We start from the raw sequence: 17,804 nt of genomic DNA, 5'->3' as shown, positions 1-17,804 counted from the left end.
GCCTCATGATATAGAAAAGATGGGTCAGCCTTTTGCTTCAGGCTATTCACACATAGAACAGAAAGAGAAACTTGTCAGTGAGGTTGACTCCAATGAATTTTCCAAGACAGAAGGCCAACGGACCAAGGAACAAGCCCTGTTTAATTTCCACAGTTTCTATCTGCTCCAACCCTGCCATCCTCCACTTCCTTCCCCTGAGGACGAGGCATCTGATTTCAGTTAGTGACAGTAACAGCATCAGAAATGCAACAGCCAGAACACATTCTCCAAGAAGTTGGTCTACATTGTCTTGGACCTGAGATGGAGATTAGGGGTAACCTGGGATTTCAACAGTCCCTCCCTCTAAAACACACCCACCCCCCAGCCAAAGGCTCAGGCAACACCTTACAAGACAACTAGGAAGGGGAGCATCTTGAACTTTTGATCTCCCTGTGAAAATTTCCCATCACCTTACAAACTTAAAAAAAGGTACACAGGGGCTAGCCAAGTGGCTCAGTTGGTTAAGAGTGCAAGCTCTTCAACCTGGAGCTGGGCTGCCATGAGTCGCCGGCGACGGCGTAGGCTGCAGCCCCTGCTGCAGTGGGTTGCCATGGGCTACCGTATGTAGCCAGCAGCCAGCGTGAGTGGCCAGCAGCCGCCACCGTGAGCAGCCATCCAGAAGCCGGCGACTGATCTGCCTCGCCCGGGAAGAGCGCAACGTGATGCCAACTTGGGCCAGTGAAGCAACGTCTTCCATAACTAGACTGAAGAACAAAAGGATAGCAACTTGTCTATTCTCCTTCCCCCAATTCCCCAGCGCTGTTCCCATCCCCCAATTCCCCAATTAAAAAAATCTTAAAAAAAAAAAAAAAGTGTGAGCTCTGAGCAACAGGGTCACCGGTTCGATTCCCACATGGACCAGTGAGCTGCGCCCGAGCTGAGCTGCTGCTGAGCTGCCAACAGGTGGCAGGATGGCTCAGCTGGTGAGAGCATGTTCTCCTAACAAGGTTGCTGGTTCGACTCCTGCATGGGATGGTGGGCCATGCCCAGCCGCAACTAAGATTGAACACAGCAACTTGAGCTGAACGGCCACGAGCTACCGACAGGTGGCCAGATGGCGACTGGACCTGGAGCTGAGCTAGCTGCGCCCTCCACAACTAAGATTGAAGGACAACAACTTGGCTGTTCCCCTTCCCCAATTCCCCAATAAAATCTAAAAAAAAAGAGCACACATCTTTGCCCCTGGACACATCTACTGCTCTTGTCATCAAGGTAAGAAAATTTATCTTCTCAAAAGCAAAAGCTCCTTGGATCTATTCTTAAGTCAGGGGGAAAAAAAAGCATACTTGCACCCTATTGTGTGTTAGAACACAAGGCATATCATGCCCGCTGCCTTTTTTAGTGAAGTTAAAATTAAACAGTGGTTAGGTATTGCCGGCCTAATAGTTTTCCCAGCCATTGATGTTGGTTGCCTAGATCTATCATTTCATTAGGGTTTGCAAAATAATTATTTTCATTAAGAATTGCAAAATGCTGATTTATAGGTGTGTGCAAAACACACACACACACAACTTAAGCTAATCAAACTTAGATCTAATTACCAGTTTATAGGCAACAAGGTGAAGAGAGCAAGTAAAGCAGTACCAAGATGATGCAATTAACAGCAGAATTTAGGAGATTCTACAGGATCAACAAAAAAGGTTGGTGTATGGAGTAGGAAATAAGACTGGTGGGAGGAGATGGGCCCCTGATGAAAGTTCTTGAATATCAAGGCTGAAGATTTTAGAATCCAACCTCCTGGCAATGACCAGTCACGGAGGCTCATCAGCTGTGGAGCCTCACAATGAGAGCAGGACTGGAAGGAGGTTCCTGAGGGCACGTGTATAGTAATGCTCTGGAATAAGGGCAGACTAGAGAAGAACGAGGCCATGAGGGCCTGGTACCCGGAATGAAACGGAGGAAGGGATGTGAGAAGTCTTCTAAAGGACAAACTGAGAGGATGGTGATTGATCAGAAATCAGTGCCAAGGAAAGGGAGAAATTCAAGATGATGTTGAAAGGTCCTGCCTGGATAACTACGAGAGAAAATGGTAGTGTCTGTACCAAAATAAGAATAGTGATTTCTTTCAAAGGTACTAAGGCAGGTGCCGGTTAGAGCCAGAGACTTTTAAGAAATCCTAAAAGACGTCCCACTACCAATACACATTTCAAAAGATACATTCAAAAGATTAAAAACAAAAAACAAAAAACAAATCTCTAGCAAATCCATCTGTCCTGGGTTACTCAGCGCCACTAGGCTTTGCGGGTGGAAAATATCAACTACATTTTCATCCTCTTATTACTTACCCAACAAACATTAATTAAAATCAATGTACTGTCCTAAGCTAGGTGCAGAGGACCCAAGATGAATCAGACCCAGTCCCTGCCTCTGACAAGCTCAGTTCTACCTTCTTTCCCTGTCAATGAGCTGTTATCTATGAATGGGTGGCCCAACTGCTTCACAGAGTTGCTGAATCCCTGATGCCAGTTCCTGCCTGCCACACAAACGCTCTTAACGCTTCAGTCTATCCTTGGCCTGAGGGCTCAGAGTCTACTGCACTTTCCTCTCCATCACTATACCCTCAAGTCCTTATATTATGGCTGGCCTCTACTTTTGCTCACAGCACAAAGAAGTGAGAGGTCAGTTTTGTCCTCCATAATTCCTGAAAGTTAATGATACGGGAAAAGAGAGAAACTATGTGAGCTTAATAACTGTAGGTTATAGCTTGACCCATCTTTGCCTCCTTCCAGAGAGGTAAGATATCAGGAGAAGGCCCCATTCCATTGATTTCCCAAATAACTGTGATATTAAAAGGAAATGTGCTAAAGATACAGATATAGAAAGAAAACGCCCAAACTAGAATCCTGGCTACATGACAACAAAGCAGCTTATCAAATGCTAATCAACCTCACAAAGCAAGTTAATGAGGCAGGTGAGACCCCCAGAAATGCTGTAATAGTTTAGAGAAGGGCATATCTGTGTTGTGCTAACAAGTTAGAGATGAGATTTCTAGGTGTTGCTATTTCCATTAAGTGTAAGAGCATCCCCTGTCTTCTTCCTGGCCCTACAGTTTGCAAAGAGGGCTTGTAAGGTAAGAATGAGTCACAAAAGGAGGGTTGTAGAAGACTCCCATCGAGCTGAGCGGACAGGGAGCCCCAGAGCAGAGCGGACAGGGAGCCCCAGAGCAGGCTCTTGGAATACGGTGAGAGCACAGAGACTTGGATGCAGGCTCTTCTGTGCAAGAGTGAGGAAGCCTTAGGGTGGGACAGGAGAGAAGCCCTCCCAAGGAGGGACACAGTGACTGGAGGATGAGGCCAGCGTGTGCTTGCCTCTGGGCCCCACACCAGCTGATGCCATCGCGATCCTGCCCACGCTTTCTGGTCACAACTGTCTCCTACGCGAGGGGGCAAATGCAGTCCACACCCAGCATACAGCCTCACCTGAGAGGCTGGACAGGGATGAGATGCATACTCACATGCTGTCGATGATCTTGATGAAGATGCTGCAGTCCTGGAGCTGCAGCAAGGCCTCAACGGGGTCAGCCACATGCAGGCCGTTCACCTGAGGAGCAAAGGAAGAGCCTGGTGAAACCCTCGAAACACAAAAAGCACTGTGGCTCGTTCCTTTACCCAGATGTTGACAACTCTCTGCTCACTGTGAGTGCTCACAGTTGTAGGCTACAGGAATGAAGGAACAGATTAGCATAGGGTTTTTTAATTTCAGCAAAGGAATGGTGCTGCACCCTCTCATTCAGTTATAGCCACCTGAATGCTGACATCAAAGTCCTTCCTTTGGCTTCAACTAAATAAGAGCTTAAATTCTCTTAGGATGTTCTAGCACTAGGAGTATACTTTAAATACAATTAGGCATAAAATGGTTCTGGAAGAATACACGAGAAACTACAAACATTGCCTCTGGAGAAGAACCTGATGACTAGGAGTCAGAGGTGGAGAAAGAAAGGCTTTTTATATTACAGCCCTTTATATATCTTGAATGCTTACATTATAACCCTTTGTAGTTCAAATTTTTACATTACAGCCCTTTGTGTCTCTTGAATTTTGAAATATCTATTTGAAACTTATATTAAATATTATATATATTTTATACACTCCCATACATATAAAATCTAGTTAATGCATTTTTAAAATTCTTTCTAGGCAAAAACTTTGGCTAAGGGATGAGGGAGAAATGATGGGGGCGGTAGGAAGGGGGGACAAGATAAGTAAAGAAAAAAAGGAGGAAGGAAAAGAAGAAATGGGAACCACAGAGAAAAGCTCACCAATTCTGATTCAATCCCCTGTTTCCTTTTTTTGCCTTCAGGCAGGCATCCATCTAAATCAGTCTTTACCACCAGAAAATTCACCAGCAGTCACATGCAAATGAATCAGGTACACAGGTTATTCAATAAATATATCTGGTCAACTTCTACAGGAAACCCTCATGAATTTCAAAGGTGCCAAGTTCACCAGGCTGAAGTTTACCTTTGGATTACCTTAGGAAGAAAGGGTTTGCTAAATTGATCAATCACATATGCAAGACTGAGGGAGCGGGGAGACAGCCTGCTTAACACGGTATTTTTAAGAACTTCAGCATAGTGGTTATGTGCAAATGAGTAGATTCTAGGGTTTATAAATGTGCTCTTTAAAAGGCACTCAGCGGGCCGGCCGAGTGGCGCAATGGTTAAGAACTCGCTTGGGATGCCAGAGGGCCCCGGTTCGGATCCCACATATGAGGGCCAGTGACACTGCCCTCCACAGCTAAGATGCTGAACAACAGCTCAACCTGGAGCTGGGCTGCCGGGAGTCGCCGGCGACGGCGTAGGCTGCAGCCCCTGTGGCAGTGGGTTGCCATGGGCTACCGTGTGTAGCCAGCAGCCAGCGTGAGCGGCCAGCAGCCGCCGTGAGCGGTCGTCCAGAAGCCGGTGACTGATCTGCCTCGCCAGAGAAGAGCGCGATGATGGTGCCAACTTGGGCCAGTGAAGCAACGTCCTCCACAACTAGACTGAAGAACAAAACGACAGCAACTTGTCTGTTCCCCTTCCCCCAATTCCCTAGCACTGTTCCTATCCCCCTAATTGCCCAATAAAAATCTTTAAAAAAAAAATAAAAAAATAAATAAAATAAATAAATAAAAGGCACTCAGCTGGGAGCCCCCAGACAAGGATTTTGGGTCCTGCTCCTCTACTAACTTGCCAGGAATCTTTGTAATCAACTTTTTCTGTCTATTTTCTCACTTGCCAAATAGATGGAATCTCTCCCTCATCTAACTTAAAGTATCAGTGTGGATTCAAATGGGATTATGGATGTAAGAACACATTACAAAATAAAAGCACTAAATGCAAAGCACTATTATGGTTAATGAAATTAAAATAATGAAGTAGATCCAGCAAGACTTCTACTTCTTAGCAGTTAAATTAGCTGCATGTGATGAAGAATCAAGAGAATTAAAAAAGAAATCAATGTTTTGGCTACAGAAATAATAGTATTTACTTCAGTTAAATACTTTATCTCAAAAACAACTTCTAGATGGATCTAAATTAAAATAGGTTAAAAGTAAAAAAAGAAGTGTGGAATATAAAATATGACTTGAGCTGAAGTCTTAAAGACAATATATTAATACCATCTTTTGAAACAAAGTTAGGAAAGTCCAGTGTAAATTTTCTAGGAAGATTCTGACTACTTCAGGCTTAGGTCCCTTTCTACTTACTAAAAATGAAGAGACTGCCAAGACTTAAGCATCCAAAACCATCTCCCTTTAACACCTGCAATCTAGGTAAAATATGCAAGGGCTATGAAAGCTTGTTCGCTAACAGGACTGAAAAATCACATCAGTTAGCTGATTTAAAGTCACTTAAGGAATCTGGATTCATGTCATACCAATTAAATAATCTAGCAATAGTTTCTTTCATGGATATACATTATTTTGTATTCTTCCTATACATTATTTTGCTCTCAAATGAGAAATCATTGGAAAGGTGACAAAGTGGATACACTATTTCATCTCTAGTCAGGGTATAAAACATGCAAGTGAGGACCAAGCTCAGTGCAGAACCCAAGAGCTGCCTGTCAGGCTTTCGGGGTTTCTTAAGGTTGTTGAATCTTAAAGTTCCCTATTCCCTGTAACAACTTATTCATTATAACTTGTGGATACAGAATTATTTCAAGCTACACCTTAAGTAAAATAAAACATAAATTTTTACATTATAAAATGAATTACTGAAAATTTGGAAAACCAAAAAACTCCCCTCATTCTAGTATTTTAATACATGCACTATTAGTATTTTGATTATTTCTTTACAATTTTTTCCCTAGGTCATTTTTTTAAAACCACAGCTGTAAGTATCACATGTGTATGTGTGTGTTCTAAACTACTCCTCACTAACATAAGCATTATTTCATGTTGCTACAGTATCATAAAGTCCACTTTAGCTGTCTGACTTTTGTTTAAATTGAAAAATTCTATGTAATTATATTTTAATGCATGTTCATTGTGATTTTTGAGAAAAGTATACAAGTATCTGCTGTTAAATAAAACTAGTCTGTGTCTGTTCTTCTCTGTAATAGTAGCAGTCACCATGAATACAAGCTAGAACAAGAAATAAAAGAGATAAACTGATCAACTTCAAACAATGTGGCTAACAGATCCCCCAATATTCACTTAGTCCATTGAACTATAGACATAGCTCATGGTCCCCCACAACCCAACCAGCCTTTTTTGGGGAGATGAGGTGAGAAGGAAGACACAATGTTTCAAATACAGACATAAAACATTGAAATGGAATGTAAATTTTAAAATATATAAAATATAAGTATAAAAATACCCATTTTGGGGGAGCATAGGGAAAGAAAAAAAAAAGAAAAAAAAAAAGAATACCCATCTTAAACTATATAACTAAAATTTGCATCTATTTCAGAAACTGAAGGCTAAGAGTGCACATTTTGTACATTACACACATATTTCCTGACTAGAAATTTGATAGTGATTAAAGATATGGTCTTATGAAATCCACCCTACTTGGAAATTAAAAATTCATTTCCTTTACAATATGCTATAATCTTTCTAAAATTTGGCTCTTTAATTGGCTAACTGATCAGTAGTCAGGGTGACTACTAAATACCTTGTACCAAATAGCATGCCTAGGCAATATTTTAAGTACTGAGAATTATTTATTCAGATACTATGTTAAATGGTTGTGTGTGTGTGCTAAATGTTTCTTACACACGTTATCTCAATATCCTCATAGCAACCTCGTGAGGTGGTATTATTATTATTATTATTTCCATTTTAAAATGGAAGAGGCTAAGTAACTTGCCCAGCTCACACTGGCCAGAACAATGATTCTAAGCCGGGCTATCTGACGCCAAGGCCCAGGCGTGCCATCACGACACTCCATGGCCTCTTCTGTTTCTCTGTATATTTAAATTCCCAATGTTCAGCATTATTTTTTTCATTTGCTATTGTCTCGGGCAGAAAATATACGAAAATATATAGCAAAAGGATTCTTGTGAAATAATCAAGAAGGCAACAGGAGGATAATGGAAGCAGACAAAACACCAGAAAGGGAGCGAGGAGAAGCTTGCCCTACAATTAAAGGCCTTTGAAGACCAAAGTCCCTGCATGTCGTAAAGTTCAGCATCAGCCCTGTCAGTCAGAAAAATATACAGGGAGCAAATGAGGATGTGTTTCCACGTCACCCTGCAGCAGCCCTTCCTATGACTGAATGGGAATATATACCTTAGGGAAGCCTCTTGTAACCTGCACAAGTAGAGTCATGGATCACTGTCAGCAGCAACATCATCAGAAGTAAGAAAAGTAAAAAACTAAAGGGAAAGGCAAAGGAAAACTTTATTTCCTTAGTGGGGAGGTTGGAAGACCACAAAGCCGTAGCTCCTAGGAAACTCCTCTCCCACCCCTCACAAGCTCCCTGGAGAAGTTTAGCAAAGGAGAAGACCACTTACCCAAGAGAGGAGTGCAGCCGCCCGGGTGGCATGTAGCGTCATCTTGGTGATACCAGATCGTCACCCCCCAATACACCTGGGACCCAAGAAAAGAAGAGCAGTTAATTATATCAGACCTCCACAATGAAGGAGGAGGGGGAAACAGTTCCATTTACTGGTGGCTCTGAACACTTAAATAAATCACTCTTCACTTGACACTTAATCCACCAAGGCACCACGGGAATATTTAGAAAGTTAATAATATACATCAAAATTACTATAAAACATATATAAAACTAATAAAACATCCTGAATTTAATTCAATGTCCACGAGTTCTACACACAATCTTCCGGTACTGTTGAAAATACAACATTCAAAGCTGCCCTTCAGCCCTGCTCTTTGGGACATGGTGTCCTTAAAACACAGAACAATCATGGTTTTCCAGACACACCTAATTCTGAATATTGATTTCATGTTACCATGATCGTGTGACCTTGTACCGGTAGCATAACCTCTTTTAGTCTCGTTTTCCTCATCTGCAAAATGGGATCTGCAAACATCTCTCTGGGTTACTGTGACGCTTTGAGATAAAGAAGATATAGCCAATTGCACAGTGCCTGCCACATGGTAGGTATTCAATAAATGATCACTATTTTTAAGCAGAAAGGTTGATTTCTGGCTCTTTCTGCAAGTACCCAAATTCTACCTAACCAACAATTAATAACCAAGTCCTTGAGAAAACCTCTCCAAATTCTGGATTTTTATATCCCCCACAGAAACATCAATGTCATGGTTCAAATGGGGGATATGAAGCCAAATCCAATTCTGGTGGACAGCCCATGAGACAGTTAATGAAAGATTAGGTATCTGTCCTGGTATTCTTACCCCGAATTTCTCTTTCCACTGGGAATTGGCCATCTGCCTGCCAACCTGCCCAAGAAACTACGGACCTGGTGACTAAATATATCCCAGCAGCCCCCACAATTCCCACAAATCTCCATGGGAGCAATAGGCCACCACCCCATCACCACCACCACAGGTACTCAGTTTGTCACTACTCTACAAGGAAGAACAAGAGTGGTAAGAGGCACATCACCTATAACTCTCCCCACATATTAGCATCTCCAACGTGTGGCGTCTGTGGAACCAACATTTGCTAAGCACCTTCTGTATGCAAAGTGTTGGAGATAAGAAAACACCTTCTTGTCTGTAAGGTGCTCACTGTCTAGTAGGGAAAAGATACATAAATCTTAGTCCTTCCTATGAAAATGTACCCTGTTCATTAACTAATCAAAAAGGTTATTTTCCTTAATCCTTACATGTGTTCATCCTGTGCTGGAAGCTAAATGAGAGAATACAACAAAATTACTTGAAATGGGAGACAATGACATGGTCCCTGTCTTTCAGGGGCTGCCAGCAGGGAGAGGAGTGAAATAAAACATACACAAAGCATTAACAGAAGAAAACAATTAAATGCTAAATATAACTGAACGCTAATTATAATTGCTTCTTGACCCTGCAAACCCAACATGATTCCACCTATCATAGCAATGTCAGTCTTGGAAATGAGCCAATTCACCTGGGCTTTGGCAGCAACAAGTGAAGTGGTTAAGGCAGATCTCAGGAGGGCAGAGAAGCTAAGGGGCCCTTGTGTTCCTCAGTCTTAGATGATTTTCACCTCTGATGGCCTATTCATGGGCACTAACTGCCTAGCTCCCTGGTGCCAGGCAAGGATGAAGGCTGACTGCCTCCACTACTGCACTGCAAAAAAAGCTTTTCTGGTGGTTGGCCAGCCTAAAGTCAGAGGGACCATTCTTGGCCCTGGTGGTAAAGGTGGCAATGGCCGAATGCTGGCTTTTTTTAAAAAAAAGGTCTGAGCTATTCAGGAACAAGGGAAATGAGGCCCTGATCAACTCCCCCTCATCCCCACTGCTGACTCTAGACTTGCTTTTCTTTTGATTAGGCCCAAAACTTTGGTCAGAAATTGTATTTGCAACCGGAGGTAGATCTTGCCGCCTCTGAGATTCCACAGCTGTGCTGCTAAAAACGACCTGAGGTTTAACCAGGCAAAACATACAACCCTTATGTCCTCCCAGGGGAGCCCATCTAAAACTAGTTCCACAGCTCATGAAAACTGGTGTCAAGGCTAAATGTCTTCTTTTATGTTCCCCAGGCACAGAAACAGGAGGAATGCAATGCTCATCAACATGAGGAACACCAGAAGGACCCTGTCAGCTCAAAGCCCATAAAGGGGCACTTTCTCAGGGACAAGATATTGGGGTGAGAGCCTGAAGGACAGCCTAGCCAGTCACTCTTCTCTGGGCAAAGAATGACTGAAGCCAGTGGTACAGCTAGTCCTCTGCACTGGGACTACAGCTTTAAGCATAGGCCTTGGCTTGGAACCCGAGGGCTCCCAGCCAGAGCACCATCCTCCCCACCCTCCCCCTGAAATCTGAGGCAGGCCCCACCCAGAAGACTGGGTGATGGTGATGGAAAAACAGATCCCCGCGATTGTAGCATGGAACCATTTCACAGAAGGATCTCCTGAGATCCACCCCAACATGACCAGGCATCCCCTGCAACCTCCAATCAACAAACAAACAAAAAAAGAGAACCGCAAATGCAGGCCCTTTGTGGGCACCTTCAGAATTCCTACCTACCTCGTTCTTTGAAAAGAAGAGCCCCAGAATCCAAAACAGAGGCTTCAGAGAGCTAATAAGGTACCCACTCTTTCCCCTGGGCTCAAGAAGGTACCAAGACACAGAAGCAGCTGCCTGACAAACTAAAAACCTTGCATCTTCTTTACATTTTCAAAACTGATACAATGTAACTCCCTCATCATCAGGACCAATTCCCACATTTACAATACCCCTCCGTGTTTCCAGAGAAGATATATTAGGACAAGGGAAGTGACGCTCAAGAGACACACAGCCACCTGGCGTGCGCCCTCTCTGGATCTTAAAGAGTTAAAACGCAGCAACGGTTTCCTACCAGGACTGAAGTTAATGCAAACCACCTGTTCAGATGCAAGGACCAGGACCAGAGGGTCAGGTTGCTGAGCTCTGGGGTATGTTCTGAAAAGCTTCAGTTTTAAGGGCTGACTAAGTGATAGGCCAAAGGCCAGAGGGTCTGAGTTGTGGCAGCACTGCGCTCCTTACCCCGCCCCCAGCCTGGATGCCAGCTCCTTTTCAGACGGCCTCTTAGCCACTAACTGCCCGCCTGTAACTGCCCGGCTTGACTCAAGATAACACCAAAGTGACCTTTGGTCCCAGAGAGCTGCAAAACTGTACTGATCACTCAGCTCATGCCTTTGCTGAACCCTCATTCTCTTAGACGCTAACTCCCTCTCACAGAATTTCAGGGCCCAAAGCCCATACAAACTCCACCTCAAAGGGTCCTTCCCCAAGTCCCGCCCCCTATCTACACCAAGGTTCCAAAGGCCCACAGGCTCACAGCTCATAAGGGAAATGGCTATTCCATCTGTGTGCCCAATCTCAACGGCAAGATTTACCACCATTTACCCTGACAGCCTGCCTGCCTGCAACCATAAGAATTCCATGCTCTGGACACCTTTCTAAAAGAGATACTCCCATCATCTGAGAGACCCCCACATCTAAAAAGAATGAATACCCTGATCCTGGGACTCCTGACTCTGGGAGGGGATAGGTCAGGAGCCACAGGCAATCAAGTACTTACACCTCATCTTTTAGTTTACCCCCGAGAGCACCAGCAAAAGCCAAACTACGCAGTCATAGCCTAACTCATCATAAAGAACAGAATAGGAAGTATCTTGCTGGTGCATACCCTGGCTTGGTGCATAAAATGCCCAAGGACCAGCAGCTGCAAGAGAAGCCAAGGACAGAAAAACACAATCCTCTTCAGCTCCTGGGGAGTCCTGAGTAGGCTGTCTCATCCAAGTCCAAAGGGTTTCTCTGCACACCTGATGTCAGGGCAAACCAGTCCGCTGGATGTATGCCCTGGGCTCAGGCCTCCCGCTCTTCACACAGACCACTCCCCTGTGTTGCCTAGAATTGGGCCCCAAATCCCAAGGCCCTGGTGAGGAATAAGGGAGAGACTGCAAGGGAAACCAAGATTTCCCTGGTTTCTTCACAAGTGGCTTACTGATATCTGCCCTTGCCCCCACACTCTGTAGGGTCCAGGTCAGAAGGACGTGGGCAAAAGGGCTGCAATCAAACCAGGCCTGGGGCCTACAGCCATACACTGCACATGCACACGCACGCACACACCCGCGCCCACTCCAGCACTTCATCAGCACCTGCCCCCACTGCTATATTCACACACCCTGGTCCCTACCAGCTGAAAAATGAACGCTTTTCACTCCCCACCAATGCGTACACACCCAGGCCTCACTTGGGAATGGAGAAGCTCTCCTGAGCTGTCTCTACAGCTCAACGTGCAGGCGCACACGCTTTCCCCCTCTGAACAAAAACGCGCTGACATCTACGCGAGGGGGAAAGAAAGCAACCCTTTGCTCTGAAAGGCGCCAACTCCCGGATGTTGGCAAGCTCTGCTCCCAGCGCCTGTTTCTGAGTGTTTACTTGCTCTCCCTCTCCTCTCCCTCCCCTTTAAGGATGGCGCAGGAAAGGGAGGTGAGGGGGGAGGCTCCACCGCACCCCCTCGTCCATGTTTAAACAAAAACCCCCGAGAAAGAGTAAGGAAAAAAAGTCTCAGTGCAGGAGGGCCTTACCAGATTCCTAAAGCCAAACGTATTTACAGGTTTTAATCCGCCATTAGCATTTAAATCTTGAAAAGAGAGGAGAAAGGGGGGGCTAGTGGAAAGTAACCCCACACACAAAAGAAAAGTTGTTGGTTTTCTTCTCAGTCAGCCTGGCAGGAGCGATCTTCCTGGCTGACAGCCAGAAGTGCGTCACAGCCAGGAGTCTGCTTTCTTTAAAGGCACAGCAAGCTTCCGTGATCTGGGAGCCGCAGGGAAGCAGGGAACTCGCAGCAAGGGGGGAGGGGTGGCAGTCAGGGGCAAGGGGGGAGGGGCACTGGAGAGGAGGGGCAGCGAAGGCTTGGCCCCACAAACAAGAGAATAGGACGCATGGAAGGGCACCAGCCAGCAGACAAAAACAGTGAACTACAACAGTGGCAAGAACCGAGGCAAACTGTGGCATAAACACACAAAACACACTCGCAGTGGCCTGCCTGACAAACCTGATATCACCCGGACACTCCCCCTTCGCTCTCTTAAGACTGCAGTGACAGCCTGTCCATCTCTCTGGCCAGGAACGGAAGGCAGGCCACGGGCTGCCCTGATGATTAGCTCAGCCCCAGCCTGGCGGCAAGCAGGGCAGGGAGGAAGACCTGGGCACAGAGGCTTCAGAGAGCGAGCCAGACGCAGGCCATTTTAAACAGGGGCAGCTTCCTGCCGGCTCCAGGGCGGGCCGTGTCTTTAAGCACACACAAAGCGAGCGCCTGCCTCCTTCTGTGGGTGCCGCCTGCCCTGGGACATGGCCATCCCCCCACCCCCCAGCCCATTCCCCTGAGGGACTCTCTCCAGCCCATACCTTCTGCGTGGCAAGGCCAGGATGCCGCACTCCTCCCCCTCGGCCACCCAAACAAGAAGCCTAGACAGACTGTGGCCGTGGAGTGCAGGCCTGCGCTGTCCTGTCTGGGTGGCTGAGTGCTATTGTTGACTGTGGAATGGCCGCCAAAATCCCAGCTGTGCTGCCAGAACCTAATCCCCTGTTCCGCTGAGCATTTGTGGGGAGGGGCCGAGGGGCCAAGGCACGGGACCTAGTAAGTCAGGCACTGGCTGCAGCCCCTGAAAAGACACAAGCACCAGAATTCATCCGTAGAGCCTACAGGCTCTGCCTCTCCAACATGGCCAACAAGAAAAGATGTCTGACTCTTAGAAAACAAAACCACAGCATTTCCACCCACTGAACAGTGATCCTCAGCAAGACAGGAGAAACCCACCAGTTATCAGGAACCCCCCTCATCTTCCTTTCACTTGCACCACAAACACGTATTAAGCACCTACAATGTGCAAGGCACTTCAATAAGACATTGCACAAAGTATACAAAGATGAATTAGACCCAGCATCTACACTGAGATAGGTTATAATTCCACAGGCGATAACAAATGTGACTCGAAAATTATATTTCAACTCCCACAAAAAGATAAAAATTCTAACTCTTTCTCAAGGGAAGAACTAAGAAAACAAAGTGATATTTTAATTTCTCTCTTGAAACACACAGGCAGGGTTTCCCCAGGTGGAAATGGAGAGGAGTAGGGAAGACAGGAGAGCAGAGGTGTGCAAGCAGTGATGGAACGGACTTGACGGGTGAGCTGGGTCAGAGTCGGAGTATCTTGAACTTTAAGCCAAGAAATCAAATAAAGATTTGAATGTTTATTTTGTTGTTTGTTTTTAACACAGAGATGTGGTACAATGACAGCTGTACTTTAAGAAATTATTCTGGTGTATAAATGAATGGGACTAGCAGCAGGGAGGTGGGTCCGAGGGCTGCCCCAAAACAGACAGATGGCAGGTCATAAGGCCATGAAGGAGAGTAAGGTAAGAAAGAATGGAAAGAAGGAGAATGAGAGGCCTTCTGGAGATAGGATGAAGAGAATGGAATGACTGGAAGCAGAGGGAAAAACTGTAAAGGAAAAAGTGTGAGGGATGGCTGGGAGGACAGGAAAGGCCATAAAGAGAATTAAATTAAGTGGGGAGATGATGTGGATCATTTTAGAACAAGAGAAAAAACAGCAGCTAATGCTGAGTGCAAACTATGTGCCAGGCACTGTTCCACTGGCCTAATGTGTATTAACTCATTAATCTGAAAAACTCCCTTAGTGAAGCAGGTACTATATTGTCAACTTTGTAGATGAGGAAACAGCCACAGAGGTGAAATAATTTGCCCAAGATCACACAGCTAACGAATGGCAGGATTCTATACCATTTGCTGCTATGTGACCCTGGCAAGTAACCTCTGAGCCTCAGTATCTTTATTTGTAAAACAAGGATAAAGATACCTATTTTATAAGGTTGTGATACGGATTAATTCAGTAATATCTATAAGGTGCACAACACATTTGGCTAGTACATAAGGCACAAGGTGATGCTTAACAAAGGTGCATTTTCTAGTTGGGCATTTTGGCCCCTTGTCACACCAAGGCATCCCAAGCAGAAGCTGGCTCCCTATTTGTCAGGGAAGCTAGTGGGGGTGCCCCTCTGGGGAGCAGGAGATTGGATCCTCAGGATGCTCACTCTCCTGCCATCAGTCTGCCTCTCTGGATTTTACTTTAAGATCCAGCTCAAATTTCAACTCCTCAAATACTTCCTAACAGATTAACAGTGGTTATCTTGGGGAAGAGTGAGATCGTGGGGGACTTTCTATGCTCTATGTTTCTTTTATGTTTGAATTTACTCTTAATAACCATGTATTACATTGGAGACCAGAAAAAAATGTCTACATCCTGCATTTGGCACTTGTACTGTGGTAAATGTACATGCAAGGAAGTCTTGTCAAATTCCTCAAGGGCATAACCCGTTCCATCTCTTTCTCTATGATCCTCCATACTGCCTAGCACACTAGGGCTCCTTGATTGTCTGTTCCACTGAACTACCTCGGGGTGGCAGGTTTCCAAATTCAATCTTCTGTCCACCAGAGAATGACTGTGGTAAATGGTGGGGGAGTCACAGACCAAAGCCTGCTGCTGAGGAGCCTCACATGGCCCCACTTCTTGTCCCAGGACCCTGTAGCTTATCCCCACAGTATCATTTCTAGAAAGAGGCACAACTAAAGGAAAAGAAAAGCAAAACCCAAAGTTTTTATAGAAAACCAAAGTGGCAAACATAATTTAACCACTGGCACAATCAACACTCCAGAAAATGAATGAGGTGAAAAACAGGAGGCAGGCCTGCTAAAGTCTTCCTGGCCACCCCTGGCATTGTGTCAGCCCTGAAGCTCCCTAGCACATGAAAGAATTGATACTGTGTCTCAAACGAAATACAAGAGGTCTTCCCTCCACCCTCCTGTGGCTCTAAACTCAAGGCAACAACTTCCAGCTGTGCAGCCTCAGAGGGGCTGAACTCTCCTCTGGAACCTATCCACCAAAGTTGCCAAGCTTCTGGGCCTTCTCTTCAGGACAGCTCAAGGAGCCAGGCCAGTTTCTCCAGCCTCTCCCTCCCCACCACGGTGCCGCCAACCACTCCCCTCCTGTGGCAGCAGCAGAACTTCCCAACCCCTCCTCCCAGCCTAGCCTGGCAGCAGGCAGGCCACATGGCTCCTACCTGATTCTATAGCCCCTGCTCCTTGTCCCAAAAGACTGGGATAGGAGTGCACAAACCATTTTTAAAAAGGGGGTGGGGGGATATGACAAATGACTAACAAAATTCAGGATACTGTTCAGATAGAGATTGGAGGGGGTTGGTGATGGGTATGGAGTGCACAGCCGTTTCAAAGGCTATGGGAATATTACATCTCCTGAGCTGGGTGGTAGGTGCATGGATGTTTATTATTCTTGTTTAAAATGTAAATACTATAATTTTTAATGTATATTATCATTTTTTAAAGTTTAAACAAAAGACGGAGAGAACAACTTCTCTGAGATGGCCCAGGAATGGGGTGGTTTTAATACAAATAATTTGCCTGGCATTCAAGGCCCCACATGACCTGGCCCCCGTTTTACCTTCCAGAGCCATTTATGCCCTCACCCAAACCCTCCACCCTGCCAGACTGGTCTTACAGCGATAAGTCCTCTCAAGTCCCTCTGAACCTCCTACCTCAGCCTACTGGCCTGGAAGGGAAGCTTTTGCTTTAGGAAGCTGTACTGCAGACTAGGACCCAATGAGAGCCTCTCTCTCAGTCCCTACAGGCCCTTGAGAGGAAAGCTGGCAGGAAAAACCCTCCTGTGGATCCACTGACCTCTGCAATGCCTTCTAGTCTTTCCTCTGCCACTTGATGTCCTAGCATAATAAATACCTCGACTATTATTACTGTTGTTGCTGTTACTGTTGTAATTAATAGCTAACATTTAATGAGCGCTAAGTATGGGCCAGGCACTAGGATAAACACTACCATGCTTTATTCTGTTTAATCCTCACAATAACCCAATGACACAATAGCCCAAATACTATGATTATCTCTATATTACAGAAAAGAAAACTGATAATTAGATTAAATAATTTACCTAAGGTCACACAGCTAGTAAGCGTTGAAGCCAAAATTTGAGCCCAACTGGGTCTGTCTCCAGAGGCCACCCTCTTACATGGTCATCTCATCTAATCCTCAGGACAATCTATAAAGTAGGTTTTATTTCCATTCTAAAGATGAAGAAATCTGAGGCTCAAGAATTAAGTGACTTAGTCACAGAAGTAGTGAGTTGTCTATCTCTCTACATTATTCTCTACTGCTCTTAAAAAAATAATCATTGAATAAAAACTAGCACATGTTCAGTGTCTCAAAGAAGCCTTGCACCTCTATCTCATCCTAAAAATCAATTTTTGTATCAAAACAACCAAACAGTTCTAATTTCAAAAGTAACCACTAAGAAGTTTTTTCTGAAGATGCAAGAGTTTTACAAACACTGAAGGACCAAAACTCCTCTGAAACAGCAAGCACGGAAAAAAGTATTCTACTAGAAGGGATGTTGGACATATTTCAAGGGTGAAAAGCCATGGAGGAAACGCCATTGGCTGCGGCAAAGGACTGCTGTTTCAGAGCCCTGACCTAGAGCTTATTTAGCAGGCCTCATTCTCCCTCTCCAGAGGGCAGTGGCTGAGTAATGAGGCAGTGTTGGTAAGCCGGCAGCTTCCTGGGGAGAAAGGCAGAGGGCAAATCAAAACCCAGAGAGGATTCATTATAACATCCAAGAG

The 17,804-nt window shown here is 45.1% G+C and overlaps 1 protein-coding gene across 10 annotated transcripts in view; it reads right to left on the bottom strand.

Moving 5' to 3' along the window:
• Window positions 1-17,804, bottom strand: part of NUMA1 (nuclear mitotic apparatus protein 1) — an 88,907-nt gene that overhangs the window by 24,144 nt on the left and 46,959 nt on the right. For 3 of the 10 annotated variants that reach the window (XM_019625595.1, XM_019625604.1, XM_019625603.1), the window contains exons 1-3: window positions 12,665-12,882; window positions 7,977-8,052; window positions 3,494-3,579 (exon numbers count right to left, since the gene is read on the bottom strand). In XM_019625595.1, coding sequence (XP_019481140.1) covers window positions 3,494-3,579; window positions 7,977-8,018 — 128 coding nt within the window. In that variant the 5' untranslated portion in view covers window positions 8,019-8,052; window positions 12,665-12,882. Of the gene's footprint in view, window positions 1-3,493; window positions 3,580-7,976; window positions 8,053-12,316; window positions 12,489-12,664; window positions 12,883-13,134; window positions 13,342-13,487; window positions 13,599-17,804 lie in introns of those variants that run through there. The other 7 variants (XM_019625602.1, XM_019625596.1, XM_019625597.1 and 4 more) reach the window with 5 other exon arrangements.

This window comes from Hipposideros armiger, unplaced genomic scaffold (genome assembly GCF_001890085.2).
Source record: "Hipposideros armiger isolate ML-2016 unplaced genomic scaffold, ASM189008v1 scaffold_635, whole genome shotgun sequence".
NCBI classification, from domain to species: domain Eukaryota; kingdom Metazoa; phylum Chordata; class Mammalia; order Chiroptera; family Hipposideridae; genus Hipposideros; species Hipposideros armiger.
Note: the sequence above shows the minus strand (reverse complement) of the source record. Positions and strands in the feature narration are given on the sequence as shown.